The sequence below is a fragment of the Mytilus californianus genome, unplaced genomic scaffold (assembly GCF_021869535.1).
Source record: "Mytilus californianus isolate M0D057914Y unplaced genomic scaffold, xbMytCali1.0.p SCAF_7, whole genome shotgun sequence".
NCBI classification, from domain to species: domain Eukaryota; kingdom Metazoa; phylum Mollusca; class Bivalvia; order Mytilida; family Mytilidae; genus Mytilus; species Mytilus californianus.
The window spans coordinates 116,538,717-116,553,524 of NW_026262723.1; the positions used below are offsets into that span (position 1 = coordinate 116,538,717).

General features: G+C 33.7%; 1 protein-coding gene across 1 annotated transcript in view; it reads left to right on the top strand.

The window, feature by feature from the left end:
* LOC127708954 (uncharacterized) overlaps positions 1-14,808 on the top strand; it is a 208,916-nt gene that overhangs the window by 12,105 nt on the left and 182,003 nt on the right. Inside the window, exons 3-9 of the mRNA XM_052214167.1 lie at positions 489-2,967; positions 4,061-4,142; positions 5,456-5,620; positions 6,552-6,650; positions 9,576-9,693; positions 11,549-11,608; positions 11,941-12,071. Of these exons, the coding sequence (XP_052070127.1) occupies positions 489-2,967; positions 4,061-4,142; positions 5,456-5,620; positions 6,552-6,650; positions 9,576-9,693; positions 11,549-11,608; positions 11,941-12,071 (3,134 nt within the window). The remainder of the gene's footprint in view (positions 1-488; positions 2,968-4,060; positions 4,143-5,455; positions 5,621-6,551; positions 6,651-9,575; positions 9,694-11,548; positions 11,609-11,940; positions 12,072-14,808) is intronic.

Here is a 14,808-nt window from a genome sequence, read left to right on the forward strand (position 1 = left end):
TCCTGGATTTCTACCAAACTTGGACAGAAGCTTGTTTATGATCATAAGATTATATTCAAAAGTAAATTTTGTAAAAAAAAAATCCATTTTTTCCGTATTTTACTTATAAATGGACTTAGTTTTTCTGCCAGGAAACATTACATTCACTCTGTGGTTAAAGTTTTTAAAATTTTAACAACTTTCTTAAACTATCCTGGATTTGTACCAAACTTGGACAGAAGCTTGTTTATGATCAAAAGATAGTATAGAGAGGAATATTTTTATTAATTTTTTTCCTCATTTTTGTTCAGCCTGCGATTAACAGCAAAAGTAGGCGAGACACTGGGTTCCGCGGAACCCTTACGAATTTTTTTATTTTTTAGCCCACAATAACAAATGTATGTTATTTTTCTCTAATAACTTATTTAAGTCATACCCTTGACTGTTATATTAAGTTATTGAAGATACTCTTTTCTTTGTATATACATACTTTGTTGTTTATATTACAGATTCTACTGACAGTGAGAGAGATAATTCTAAAGAAGACAAGACTGTGAATGATATCCTACCGGCCAAAAGTAACATAATAAGTCCATCAAATATTAGTCTATCTGATGCAACTATAACAGGTCATAACAATGACAATGATGTGCAAATAACTGGACACACTCCATCAAAAGATTGTCTCATTGTATCAGAAAAACCTGGGAGAAAGCATGTAAAGAAAGACAAACCCATTTTAAAAGATGGCAAATTCAAAGCATCTTGTACCGGTGTGAAAGATGTGAGTGGGGCTGAGAAAAGTACATTGACTTTAGAGACAAAAGAAGACAGTTTTAAATCAACAAGTGATGATATGTACAGAGAAATAGAGTTCAGTTCAGATTCTAATTCTAGTGATTTAATACATCAAATATTTGACCAATCTGACAGTGAAGACGACTTGCCAATACTAAACAGTCCAATTAAAAACTCACCTCTAAAACCTTCTCAATTCAATGGTAAACTAGAAAAGGTTATGAGTAGTCCAGACTTCTCTAACTGGAGGGACAAAGCAAACAAGTCATCGTTTCCTAGTTCTGTCGTAGCAAGTGATAAAACTATAATACAAGGTCGTAATGACTTACTAGTACGGTCCAATACAGTACCAAATATACTAACTACCACTCCATCCAGTGTGACAGGAACTAAGAACAGCATCCTTACTAATCCTTTGGTAAGTCCAAATAGAGGTGTGACGGCCACTGTAAATGTTAGTCATGCATCTGATTTGAACGTTAATATAACAGTTAATGTTAGTGCTCAGTCTTCAGGCAGGAATAACTCGACACAAAATCACCAAGTGAAATCTAATGCTCAGTCTGCTGGAAATAATAACATCACACAAAAACAACAAGTGAAATCTCAGTTTGTAAGTCAGAAGCCTACAACAAACATTCCACAAGCTGGTCCATCTTACCAGGTCGAGACAATAGGACAAGACATATTACTTCCTGGTCACCGTAGTGGTCAAATGATTCAACAACCACCATTAGGAAATCTGCCATTATTAATTACATCTGCAAATGTACCAGTACCAATGACCAATCAAAATTTAGCAGTATCTTATCCTAATCCATCAAACCCTCTGAACATGAGGATAGGAAATCAGTCTACTATAACAGCTGATTCATCAAACATCAGTATGAACAGACCACAGTTAAGTAGTAATGTTTCAACCAACGTATCACATACAGTTGTAAGTCAGTCAAATAAAGGGCTACTGCCCAAGCCTTTGTTTAATCCATTGTTCAATCCAACAGCAGGTGTACAGAGGCCTCAATCAAGTGTACACCAAATGACAAACATGAACAGACCTCCATTTAATCCAATGTTTAATCCAACAGCTGGTGTACAGAGGCCTCAATCAAGTGTACACCAAATGACAAACATGAACAGACCTCCATTTAATCCAATGTTTAATCCAACAGCTGGTGTACAGAGGCCTCAATCAACTGTACACCAAATGACAGACATGAATAGACCTCAACTTAATCAATTGTTCAATCCAACAGCAGGTGTACAGAGGCCTCAATCAAGTGTACACCAAATGACGAACACGAACAGACCTCCATTTAATCCAATGTTTAATCCAACAGCTGGTGTACAGAGGCCTCAATCAAGTGTACACCAAATGACAGACATGAATAGACCTCAACTTAATCAATTGTTTAATCCAACAGCTGGTGTACAGAGGCCTCAATCAAGTGTACACCAAATGACAGACATGAATAGACCTCAACTTAATCAATTGTTTAATCCAACAGCTGGTGTACAGAGGCCTCAATCAAGTGTACACCAAATGACGAACATGAACAGAACTCCATTTAATCCACTGCTCATGGGGGTTCAAAGGCCATCAAGTACCATTACTGGACCGCAAACTGCTGGACATGGACATCACACATCAAAACCAGGTATTGCACTAAATCAACAAGTACCCAATGAAGCTACAGTGACGTCAACAACTCAGAATATACCTGGTCAAACAACAGCTAACCTAAAGAGACAAGCAGGAAGTCAATTTCCTAACATGACCAATCCAACAAGACCTGTAGCTGGTCAGGTTCCAACAATTGACATTCCAATCAGGCCTGCAGTCGGTCAAAATCCATCAACAGCAAATCCCAACAGACCTGATCCTAGTCAAGTTCCAGATGGAAGTTTTCTGATTAGACCTGCTAATGCATCAGCTTCAGTAAGTCAAAATAGACCTTCAGTTGCTACATCAGGACCAAATACTGTGCCAAATAGGCCTCATCAAGTTCCTTCAGTGAACAACGTAAGGCAGCCCAACTTGGTTCCAGGACAAGCTAATAATGGACATCAGTTTATTGTGCCAGTACTTGCCGACCATAACTCCGTTCCATCCAACAACAAACCGACCAATAAATCTGTTACTGTTAACAGAGATGAATTTCAAGATCCTGCCATTGTCCAAAATCAAAAGTAAGTAGTAATGAATATTGAAATAGAATTACAATGTACAAAGCAGAGATTTCTGTAAATAGGTCACCAGGTTCAAGAAATAAAGATGGATCTCAAATCAAATGTCTTGAATGAAAGTCATAAAAAGTTCTATTTTGAAATTGCTTTAATCTATAAATGCCAATTGTTATTAAAAGTCTTCAATCTTTTCAAATAATTGTTCCGATTAAATGTTTTTGATGTGTTGTACATGAATATGTTGGTTGCTTAAAAAAAGCTAATAAAGCACTACACAAAACAATGGTAAATTTGAATCTCTTCCAAATATGTATTGATGTGTGTCAATTTATAATTCATGCATTCAGATACCATGAATTGCAATTAATTGGAAATTTTATAATTTTACTTTTTAGTAAGATGATTCTGAAGTCATGTTTGTCTTTGCAATTAATAAAGAAAACATGCTATGTCTCTGGCTATACAATTGACCAATTATACTTCAACTCATTTTATAAATACCTGGAACTTATTGTATGTTGCAAATTGTGTTATTAAACTGTGCAAACTTGTGGTAAGAATTTGATGATTGAACACTAACTGATTATTGCTTAAAACTTTACACACTTCTTAGTTATATTAATCTTAAGATCTGTATACTTTTTGGTGATGATTCAAACTTTCATTTATGAGTTATTGAGTATTTTGTAAAAAAAGGGGGAGGTGTTTTTCACATGTCGTGACGTATCTCAAAAACGATTTATGACTATTGCTTAAAATTTTACACACTTCTTAGTTATATTAATCTATATATCTGTATACTTTTTGGTTTTGATTCAAAATTTTATTTTAGAGATATTGATTTTTTTGGAAAAAAAAGGGGGGTTTTAGCATGTTGCGCCGTATGTCATAAACTATTTATAATTATTGCATAAAAATTCACACACAAGACGACGGGTGTATCATGCGCTTATGACGCAGCTGTTTATTCTGGCATGTTAGCATTAATTGGTCTCTGGTTTTAGATTATACATCAGATTGAGTCCATACTGACATTGTTAACAAAGTAAACATGTGACCTTAATTCCTTTTATTCACATGGAAACAATTATTTCAGTCCTACAGTTGTTATTCCTGACGAAGAATCCACACCTGAAATGAAGAGGAAAGAAGCAAAACAGAAGTTAAGGCAGGAAATGGTAAGAAAAAATAAGAGCAGCATTTGATAAACATCTGCATTGTATCTAGTTTGAACATGTGTACATGGTGTAAGGCACATGCATATCAAATAATAAAAGAAAAAATAAATTTACCAAAGTAAAAACGATATAACTATTATAACTATATATAATTAGGGCAGTTAAATTTAAACATACATATATAGTAGCCAGAGAAGGCACTTTCAAAATGGTGTAACTACCTATAGAGACAAAGTCAGAATTTCACTTACATTTTTACAGTACTTGACACCCATCCATTGATGAGTTTTCAAAGTGCTTTCCCTGGGTCCAGTGAATGTTTTACTGGAAAAGCCCTTAGCATGCTTAGTACTGATGTCTTAACTGGTAATGCATTTAACAGATATGTACTTTGATAGATATGCTGTCAAGCAGATAGTGATTTTTTTTGCACCCTATAATTTACATTGTTAGTATAGCTAATTATCTATATAAAAAACGAGAAAGGAGAAACACTTATGAACCACATCAACAAACAACAACCGAACAACAGGCTCCTGAATTAGGACAGGTGCATACAAATGCAGCTGTTTGAAGGTTTTAACAGGCGCCACCTTCACCCTAACCTGAAACAGTAGCGTAACATTTCAACAAAGACACACTATGAAATATCAATTGAAAAATAACGCGATCAAAAAGAGATATAGAAAAACATCCTAAACATGTTAAATAACAAGATTCTAAGATAAAGTGTGAATTTTTAAAAAGAATAACTAGTTCATTTCATTATTTATGAGGTATGACATTTCTATGTTGTCCTAAATGTTCTTGAAATATTTGCCACTGGACCTAAGTAAATCAAGTACGTTTCTTGGTCACGTTGACCACTGAGAATAAGCCATTTTTTAAAATATTTCATACCTTAACAACTAATGAGGAAATGAATATGAATTGAAAGGAGACGTGGGGTATACATGGTATATATGTCAATGTATATATGACTCATATACATTGACAGCGTTTCAACAATACAAATAGCAAAAAATAAGTATCAGTTGCCCACTGGTCTTGAAGTTCACGTACAGTGATTACAATAGTATTGAGAATGAACCCTTAACCCCCTTTTCCTTTGCAAGGTGTGTTCCACTTCTATTTTAATAAACGAGGATTGTCAGTTTTCCTGTTCTCTCCAGCTACTCCAATTTCCTCAACTGATAAAAACTGACCGCCATGATATGGGAAAAGGTTGCTTAAAGTCGCCTTAACACCAACAAACATTATATACATTATGACTGACATTTTAGTCTAGATTATAAAACAGAATATTTTTGTAGACCAACATGTTTCCAGATATTGACCCAACTTATGTTGACCAGTTGTATGACAGATTACAAGATCATAACTGGCAGATGATTATCAACAATGCCTGTATGTTAATACTGGAAAATCCACAATATCCTAAAAAGTCTGAAAATAAGCCTCAACCTCAAGTACCAAAGGTAAGTTCTAGAAAATCTACAATGTTCTTAAAAGTCTGAAAATAAACCTCAACCCCAGGTAAGTTCTAGAAAAACAACAATGTCCTCAAAGGTCTCGAAAAATGAGGCAAAAGGCACCTAATGTTCATGTGCTCATTTGGTAGATTAATGTCATTTGATTCAGAAAATGTATCAACTCAAAGAATAGAAATTATAGTTTGAACCAAAGTTTGGGGAATATGTGACATTTTCATCCCCCTTTTTGCAATATTTTATGGTAGTTGCCATGGATACACAAAAAGTGAATCATATGCACATGTATGATACAAACAGTTGGCTTAATGTTATTAGAAAGCAAGGAATTTAACTCTTTTGGTGTTCAATTTTAATTTTTATTTTCTAACTCTGGAGTGCTACCTGCAAAAAAAAACCTCAACCTCAGGTAAAAAAGGTAAGTTCTAGAAAATAAACAATGTCTTGCACAATTTGAGAATAAACCTCAACCTACAGTTACAAAAGAAAATCCACAAGTACAGTTTTAAACATAAATCTCATCCTCTGATCACAAAGACAGGTTCTAGAAAATCTACATTTTCCTAAAAAATAAATCTCAGCCTCTGATCACAAAGATAGGTTTTAGAAAATCCACATTTTCCTAAAAAATAAATCTCAGCCTCTGATCACAAAGATAGGTTCTAGAAAATCCACATTTTCTTAAAAAAGTAAATCTCAGCCTCATGTAACAGAGATAAGTTCTGGAAATGTCGCAATGCTCTAGAAATTAAACATCGGTCTCGTGTAGCAAAATTTTGATTTTAAAAATCCACAGTGTCCCATTGTCTAACTTGTTACTTTTTCTCGATTGAAAACAGCTTATTAGTAAAAATCCTAAATATGCACAGTAAAAATATATTGTTTTAAAAACATTAAAAGCTAGTGATTTTATTTACAGACATTACCTAAGATTGATTATTACAAAGAATACGGCAGCCATGTTACTGGTTCCTACAGAAACCAGTGTGAGATGCTACTACAGTCAGAATTCAAATGGGTAGGTGATTAAAAACAAACTAAAAGATACATTGAATGTAGAACAGTATATACAAGGAGATAATTGAGGAATCATTTAACTGAATGATACTGACCAAATGTAGAAGTACCTGTGGCAAATGTAGGAATCATTTAACTGAATGATACTGACCAAATGTAGAAGTACCTGTGGCAAATGTAGGAATCATTTAACTGAATGATACTGACCAAATGTAGAAGTACCTGTGGCAAATGTAGGAAACATTTAACTGAATGATACTGACCAAATGTAGAAGTACCTGTGGCAAATGTAGGAAACATTTAACTGAATGATACTGACCAAATGTAGAAGTACCTGTGGCAAATGTAGGAAACATTTAACTGAATGATACTGACCAAATGTAGAAGTACCTGTGGCAAATGTAGGAAACATTTAACTGAATGATACTGACCAAATGTAGAAGTACCTGTGGCAAATGTAGGAAACATTTAACTGAATGATACTGACCAAATGTAGAAGTACCTGTGGCAAATGTAGGAAACATTTAACTGAATGATACTGACCAAATGTAGAAGTACCTGTGGCAAATGTAGGAAACATTTAACTGAATGATACTGACCAAATGTAGAAGTACCTGTGGCAAATGTAGGAAACATTTAACTGAATGATACTGACCAAATGTAGAAGTACCTGTGGCAAATTTAGGAATCATGTGTTGTTTTTAATTGTTATGTTTTGTTTCTACATTTTTATGCCCCACCTACGATAGTAGAGGGGCATTTTGTTTTTCGGTTTGTGCATCCGTTTGTTCGTTCGTTCAACCGTCTGTCTGTCCCGCTTCAGGTTAAAGTTTTTGGTCAAGGTATGTTTTTTTAATTTTAGTTCATTTATATGTTTTGGAGTTTAGTGTGACGTCCATTTTCACTGAACTAGCACACAATTTTATTTAGGGGCCAGCTGAGGACCACCTCCGGGTGCGGGATTTTATCGCTGCATTGAAGACCCATTGGTGGCCTTCTGCTGTTGTCTGCTCTTTGGTCGGGTTGTTGTCTCTGACATATTCCCCATTTCCATTCTCAATTTTATTTATGTCAGAAGTTGAAGTCCAATCAACTTGAAACTTAGTACACATGTTCCCTATGATATGGTCGTTCTAATTTTAATGCCAAATTAGGGTTTTGACCCCAATTTCACGGTCCACTGAACATAGAAAATGATAGTGGGAGTGGGGCATCTGTTTACTATGGACACATTCTTGTTGTGATTTGTTATTGATTTAAAATCTATGGTGGACCATATCTGTGGTCTCATGATAGAGTGCTGGCCTCACCAAAGTGGTTTCAATTCTTGCACAGGTCAAACCAAAGACTTGATAATTGGTATTTATTGCTTCTTGATTGAACAAAGGGGTATAAATAAGAGGCTGCCTACTGGCCAAGAACAAACTGAACCTAATTTTAACTTAGTCAGTAAATTTTATTTATGTACATTATGTAAAAGGCAAGTTAATTTAGGAGGGAACTTGCCTGTTTGGCCAGTTGGGCAGTACATCTTATATCATGTATATCTTTTCCTGTTAGCACATTGTATTTAGAAGAAAGAGCGAAGACTCATCTGCTCAGATGGTAGGACGGGCATATGTTTATAGGCATTTCAGTCTGTCCCATACAAAATTCAAAGTTTGTAGATATTAGAAGATGTGGTATGAGTGCCAATGAGACAACTCTCCATCCAAGTCTCAATTTGTAAAAGTAAACCATTATAGATCAAAGTACGGCCTTCAACAGGGAGCCTTGGCTCACATCGAATAGCAAGCTATAAAGGGTCCCAAAAATGACTAGTGTAAAACCATTCAAACAGGAAAACCAACGGTCTTATCTATATAAAAAACGAGAAATGAGAAACACTTATGAACCACATTAACAAACGACAACTACTGAACAACAGATTCCTGGTTTACCATGTAGTTATAGTACTTCAGTCCATATGTTCATTATGATGTTAATTTTTTAAACACTATGCCAAATTATGGTTCAATGAACATGGTAATATGTAATAGTGTGAACAGCACAATGTGTCATATGGTTACACACTCTTGTTTTTATTTGGTAAGAAACAGATCAAACTTTTCTATAAAAATACATTTTGTTTATAAAATAGTTTTTACCAGCAATGGAATTTTTCCAAATGTCTTTTGAGAGGTTTAATTGTATGTTATGAGCTTGAATGTTTACAATTGTTATATATGACATATGTATGAATTTCATTACAAAAAAAATGATGGAACATTTCCAGTTGAATTTGAGATCAAACAGTGCCAAACAGGACGTTCTATATTCAGGTTACTGCAGGAAATGCAATCAAAACCCTATGGCACTGACTTGATATCTAAATCTTCCAAGGTTTATCACTACTTTTGAGATACGCAAAATATAGTGCATTGGTCATAACATTCTAAACATCCTATCCATGAACATTTCTAGAAATTCATCAATGAAATATATGCTTAGATTTTCAAGTTACAAAATGATGTTATACTTGTCAAGAAAATTACATAACGTGTGCAAGGTGCAGGAATCTAATATCTGTTCTAAAAATATTAATGATGTCATTTTTAAAGTTATCTTTAAAATTGGAGTTATCTTCCTTTGTCCATAATTGTAGTTGAACCAACTTTCAACCAATGCTTGTACAATGCAATGTCTAATTTTACTTCCCACTTATAAATTAAAGCAATTTTTACCCTACGGTGCTTACAATCACTTTGATTAGATAGTGCTATCTCAACTTTGGTAGTGTGCAATTTAACATCTTACAACTAACATTAAATTAATTACATTGGAGAACTCATGGATGCTATATAATGTCGTTGATATCTTACTCTTCATGTGAAAAATGCAAATTTCTAATGAAACACACAAAAAAACCATAATTTTGTCTTTTCAGATCTCTCTTAAAGATATAAGAAACATTATGAAATGTTTTAATGGGCACTATGCTCCTTCTCATAAAGTAATGACAGCTATCATGAATAACAGGGCTCAAGAGTTCTCTAAGATAAAAGGTGAGTTATTGGAAACATGAATAACAGGGCTCTGGAGTTTTCTAACATGTCTAGATAAAAGGTGAGTTATTGGAAACATGAATAACAAGGCTCAGGAGATTGCTAAGATAAAAGGTGAGTTATTAGAAACATGAATAACAAGGCCCAGGAGTTTGCTAAGATAAAAGGTGAGTTATTGGAAACATGAATAAAGGGGCCCAGGAGTTTGCTAAGATAAAAGGTGCGTTATTGGAAACATGAATAACAGGGCTCAGGAGTTTGCTAAGATAAAAGGTGAGTTATTGGAAACATGAATAACAGGGCTTAGGAGTTCACTTAGATAAAAGGTGAGTTATTGGAAACATGAATAACAGGGCTCAGGAGTTTGCTAAGATAAAAGGTGAGTTATTGGAAACATGAATAACGTAGCCCAGGAGTTTGCTAAGATAAAAGGTGAGTTATTGGAAACATGAATAACAGGGCTCAGGAGTTTGCTAAGATAAAAGGTGAGTTATTGGAAACATGAATAACAGGGCCCAGGAGTTTGCTAAGATAAAAGGTGAGTTATTGGAAACATGAATAACAGGGCTCAGGAGTTCACTAAGATAAAAGGTGAGTTATTGGAAACATGAATAACAGGGCTCAGGAGTTCACTAAGATAAAAGGTGAGTTATTGGAAACACAAAACAACATGGCTAATGAATTTGCGTAGATAAAAGCTGATTTATTGAAAATACAGAAAAAACAGGGCTAATGGATTTGATTAGATAAAAGATGAGTTATAAGAATAAGATTTTGGAAAAAGTATTGTCCTAATCGTCCACTTTTATTTGTCACATGATCATCTCTTACCCAAGATGAAAATATAAAACATTCAAAAATGAAGTTATATCTGAATTGAATCATTGATTTAAACAAGTTTTCAGTCAATTTAGCGAAATACATGAAAAAGAATCATTTTGTATCCTATTTAAAAAGATCATTGTTTGTTCCTTATTACCAATAGCCTGAATTTTAAGGGGATGATTTCATCATTGTTATATTTTTATTTTTAATGAGGAATTATCTATGGATTAAGAGTACCTCTCTAAATTAGCTTTTATCGAAGTTTAGAGTATCATTTACAGCTCTAAAGAAAAAAGGATGTATCCGCCCATCTGTCCTATACTCCGATGTTGTACACTTAATCATACTCCATGCAACGAAGTTGTGGCGGGTATATATAATGCTTTTGACCCATCATTATAAGTACAGCCACCGATAAACAGTTTGATTTGAACAATAAATTAATAGTTTTCAGTCTTTCTGTCAATTTTCAGACTTATCCATTGCAGCAAATTCAGTACTGTTCAGACAATTTGCTGGAAGTCAATTAAGATCTGTTCAGACTGTTCAGCAATTGTTATTTACCTGTACACATCAAGATTATACTGAGTTGTCTGAAAAGCTTCTGAACCATACTAGTACTAAATTGATTGCAGGTAAATTTTTTTAAACAGTACTGAATTTACCACAGTGGATAAGTCTTGAAATTGACTGAAAGACTGAACATGACTGAATTATTTACTGTTCAGACTAATCAGATGATGTCAAGATCAAAATGACTGTTTAAGACTAGAATTAATTTAGTAGTGAGCTGTTTTCACTCACCTAAACCTTCATAAATAAGAACAGTCTGAAATGGGGTAGAACTTTCATAGAGGGGGGCAATATTATGTGTGAGAGGGTCATGCAGTTTGTAAGCTTGTTCACTAAATTTCTTTTCATTCATCAGGAACAAGTGGCTGATTGAAAGAGATGAATCTTAGTTTAAGCACCAACAGTTATAGAACCACAGCATGTTATATCTGGTGACTGTTAATTTGTATATTTTCAGAAAGTAACCCGTTACTGCACCCTTATTCTCAAGCCAAGGCAGAAATTAAAGTGGATGGAGGTAAGTGTAATATATAGATATCGTTATAGATCTAGGAGCCAATATAAAGATGAAGTGGTGGAGGCATGGCTTAGACTTGTTTTATCTGGCATCGGTAATGTCATTTATATTTCAATATTTATATTTCAATATTTGGATGATACAATAGAAATTACACACAGGCAAGACAAATCTGTGTCAACAGTTGATATGCATAATCTAGTTTCTGTCTATTTGATGTATTTTCCTATACCTGATATCTCTATTATTGCAACATTTAGATGATGTTTTTTCATCTAAGGCATGTTTTGAAAATTGATTTGGTACTATTTTAAAGTATAAATTATCTTCAGTTTATGGTGAAAGAACTATCAGCATGCAGTTTCTAAAGTGTGGTCGACCTTTGAGAAGTGAAGTTCCTGTCTCTCCAGAGCTAGTTCAGGAGAAAGAATTTATCAGAATTAAAACAGAGGAAGAAACAAAGGTACATGGGATTTGCAATTATCGCTATTTTGTGTATTTTTTCCTTTGATCTTTTTTTGTTGATAATTTTTCATATCATGCTCCTTGCTTGAAATAGAAAATTATCACTAGTATTTAACGACCCCTTAGCAACAGCATATTTTTTCTGAGCAATGAGAAAGAGAATGTATGACTTCATGAGCCTACGTCATTGATGTTGCCTAGAAAAACAGCAATAAACAGATTAACAATGGCCGTTCAAACTAGAAGATGTTTCTCGGCTTCATCTCATCTCAGGACAATAGCAGAGAAACACCCTCTCGTTTGAAATACCATTGACACTCAAGGCAGTAAAACAAGTAACAATTAAATGAAAAGAAAATTAAGAGTTAAACACCTCCTACATTTAACACACCAAAACAGCTAAAGTATTTTCAGGCAGAAACCATCCATCATACTATATCTAGCCAACAAGGTCAGCTTAGTCATCACGATGCCACGAGGCTTGCATATAGGTCATAATTTGCATCACACTTCAGACAGGCAACCAGTCTTATCCTGATTAATTCATATTGAAATAGGATTATATACTTCTATTGAATAAATTCTTCAGAATGGTCAATAATAATCAATTTTGATGCAAAATTAAAGAAAATTTAAAATGAATAAAAGACCTAAAATGTCTTTTCTAAAAAGAGTGTAGTTAACATGGTTAATGCAAATGAAATATTATAAAGGAAATAAATTAACAAGATAAGACGAAAAAGGAAATAATCTGTACCTATTACACCATCGAAAATTTGTAATAATAGACTTATTGACATCATTCTACAATCACTTTCCATATGTAGCATCAGACATTTTCACTTATGATGTCAAAATGAAATAGAAATGTTTGTGGTGTCCCATAATGGAGGACAAATAATGATAAGATGTATTGTATATTGATGAAATAGGAGTGCTCTTATGTTTCATTTTTCAACCTCACTGGTCCCCTTGAATTTACATTACAAATTTTTGCCACAATTAATTGGGCCAGACTTAAAAATATTTCTGTTTGCCCAAACCCTACCCACCAGTCTCCAGTGTGGGTATGTAGGTAGGGAAATTCTTTTTTTTTTTATACTTTTAGAGAAAAATAGGGGAAAAATTATTTTACTTTTAAAATGAAAGACTATTATAAGTTTTGTATAAATTGTCAGACACATATATGCCAGGATCTATATGTACTATAAAGATCTTTTCTATTAACAGTTTTTTTTCAGCATTCCACCTCAATGTTCACACTTTTTTCTGAATGTTTACATTGTAAATACAGACAAACATTTTAAATGAGTTTATACTCAGTACTACGAGAGAAAAATATTTCCCTGAAATAAGAAAAGAGATCACTGATAAAATCACACCAACAAAATGGAACTGCACCTTCACGAACAAAACTGCGATAGTACAATTGCTTATAGAATGTTCAAAATATAAGGAGCTGTTTGATAACTGTGAAAAATTCCAGGAAAATATTGAAAACAAAACCAGAAATATGTTATTCCAAATGCATATAGAAAGATTGAAAATTAGCAAGACATATATTGCATATAGGTATATACATATATCTCAAAATGGAGGAAATGACAAACAAATGAAAATAGTGATTATCATAAGTGACATATATATACCGACACAGAGTCTGTCATATAACAATTGTAAGAAATATAAAGAAGCTCTAGACAAATATTAAAAGCTATGAAAATGAAATTAAATAATTAATAAAAAGGTCCCTGTAAATATGCCATGCATGATACTTTTATTGTTTTATATTTATATGTGCTGTACATATGTTGGAAAAAACGTTTTTGTTTTATTCTTTAAAATTTTAAAGTTAAGGAAAAACTCCATATATATTTGAAGGTTCTAATTAAATGAGGCTCATACTAAGAAGAAGTTTATTTGAATACAAAATCCAAATACAAAACACTTGAACAAAACACTGTTGACAGAACTTCTGTCAGAATAATATCATTTTAATCAAATTTTAATGCTGAATCAAATTGCTGGACAACTTGGATTGGTTCCTCAAAGTCGGGCTCAAACGAGTGTCCCGATCGGTCAGAGACAGTCACACAAATTTCATCAGTTTTCCGTAGGATGAAATCGTCGTCACACACTTTATCAAACACCTCTTTCCATGTTTTTGCGTTTTCAAAACGATAGAATTTTTGGAAACTACGGGTTTTGATTTTAATCCGACCTTTATTTGTACTAGACAGTAATATGTTGTTTTTCATCCGTATCAATTGGAGGCTTTAATACATAACACAAATTGTCCTGTGATAAAGCCCAGTCAGATCGGATCAGGTTATTCTATGCAACAAACTCAAGACAGATATGGATACGACAAAACGCCGCAAAAAAAAAACATCGCAAATTTTGATTAAAAAAAGATTTTGACTCGGGTGCTTTTTTACGGGTCGGTCGGGTTAGGGCAAACCAACCTATTCTTTTTTATGGCCTTGGTCCTTCAATATGAAACAGCTTCTGACATAATTTCCTGGTCTTGCTTAAATAATTATATTTCAAACTTCTGAGAGTGTGGCTATATTGCATACTTCTTGCCCTTCCATCTGTTCCCCCGTTCATCCATTCTGTCACACTTTTCTCAAGTACAACTGAACAGAATGACTATGTAGTGGGTCATTCAAATTCCATCTCAGACTTGAGACTGGTAAGAATTAAAGTTTTTAAATCCAAAGTCATTTATTAAA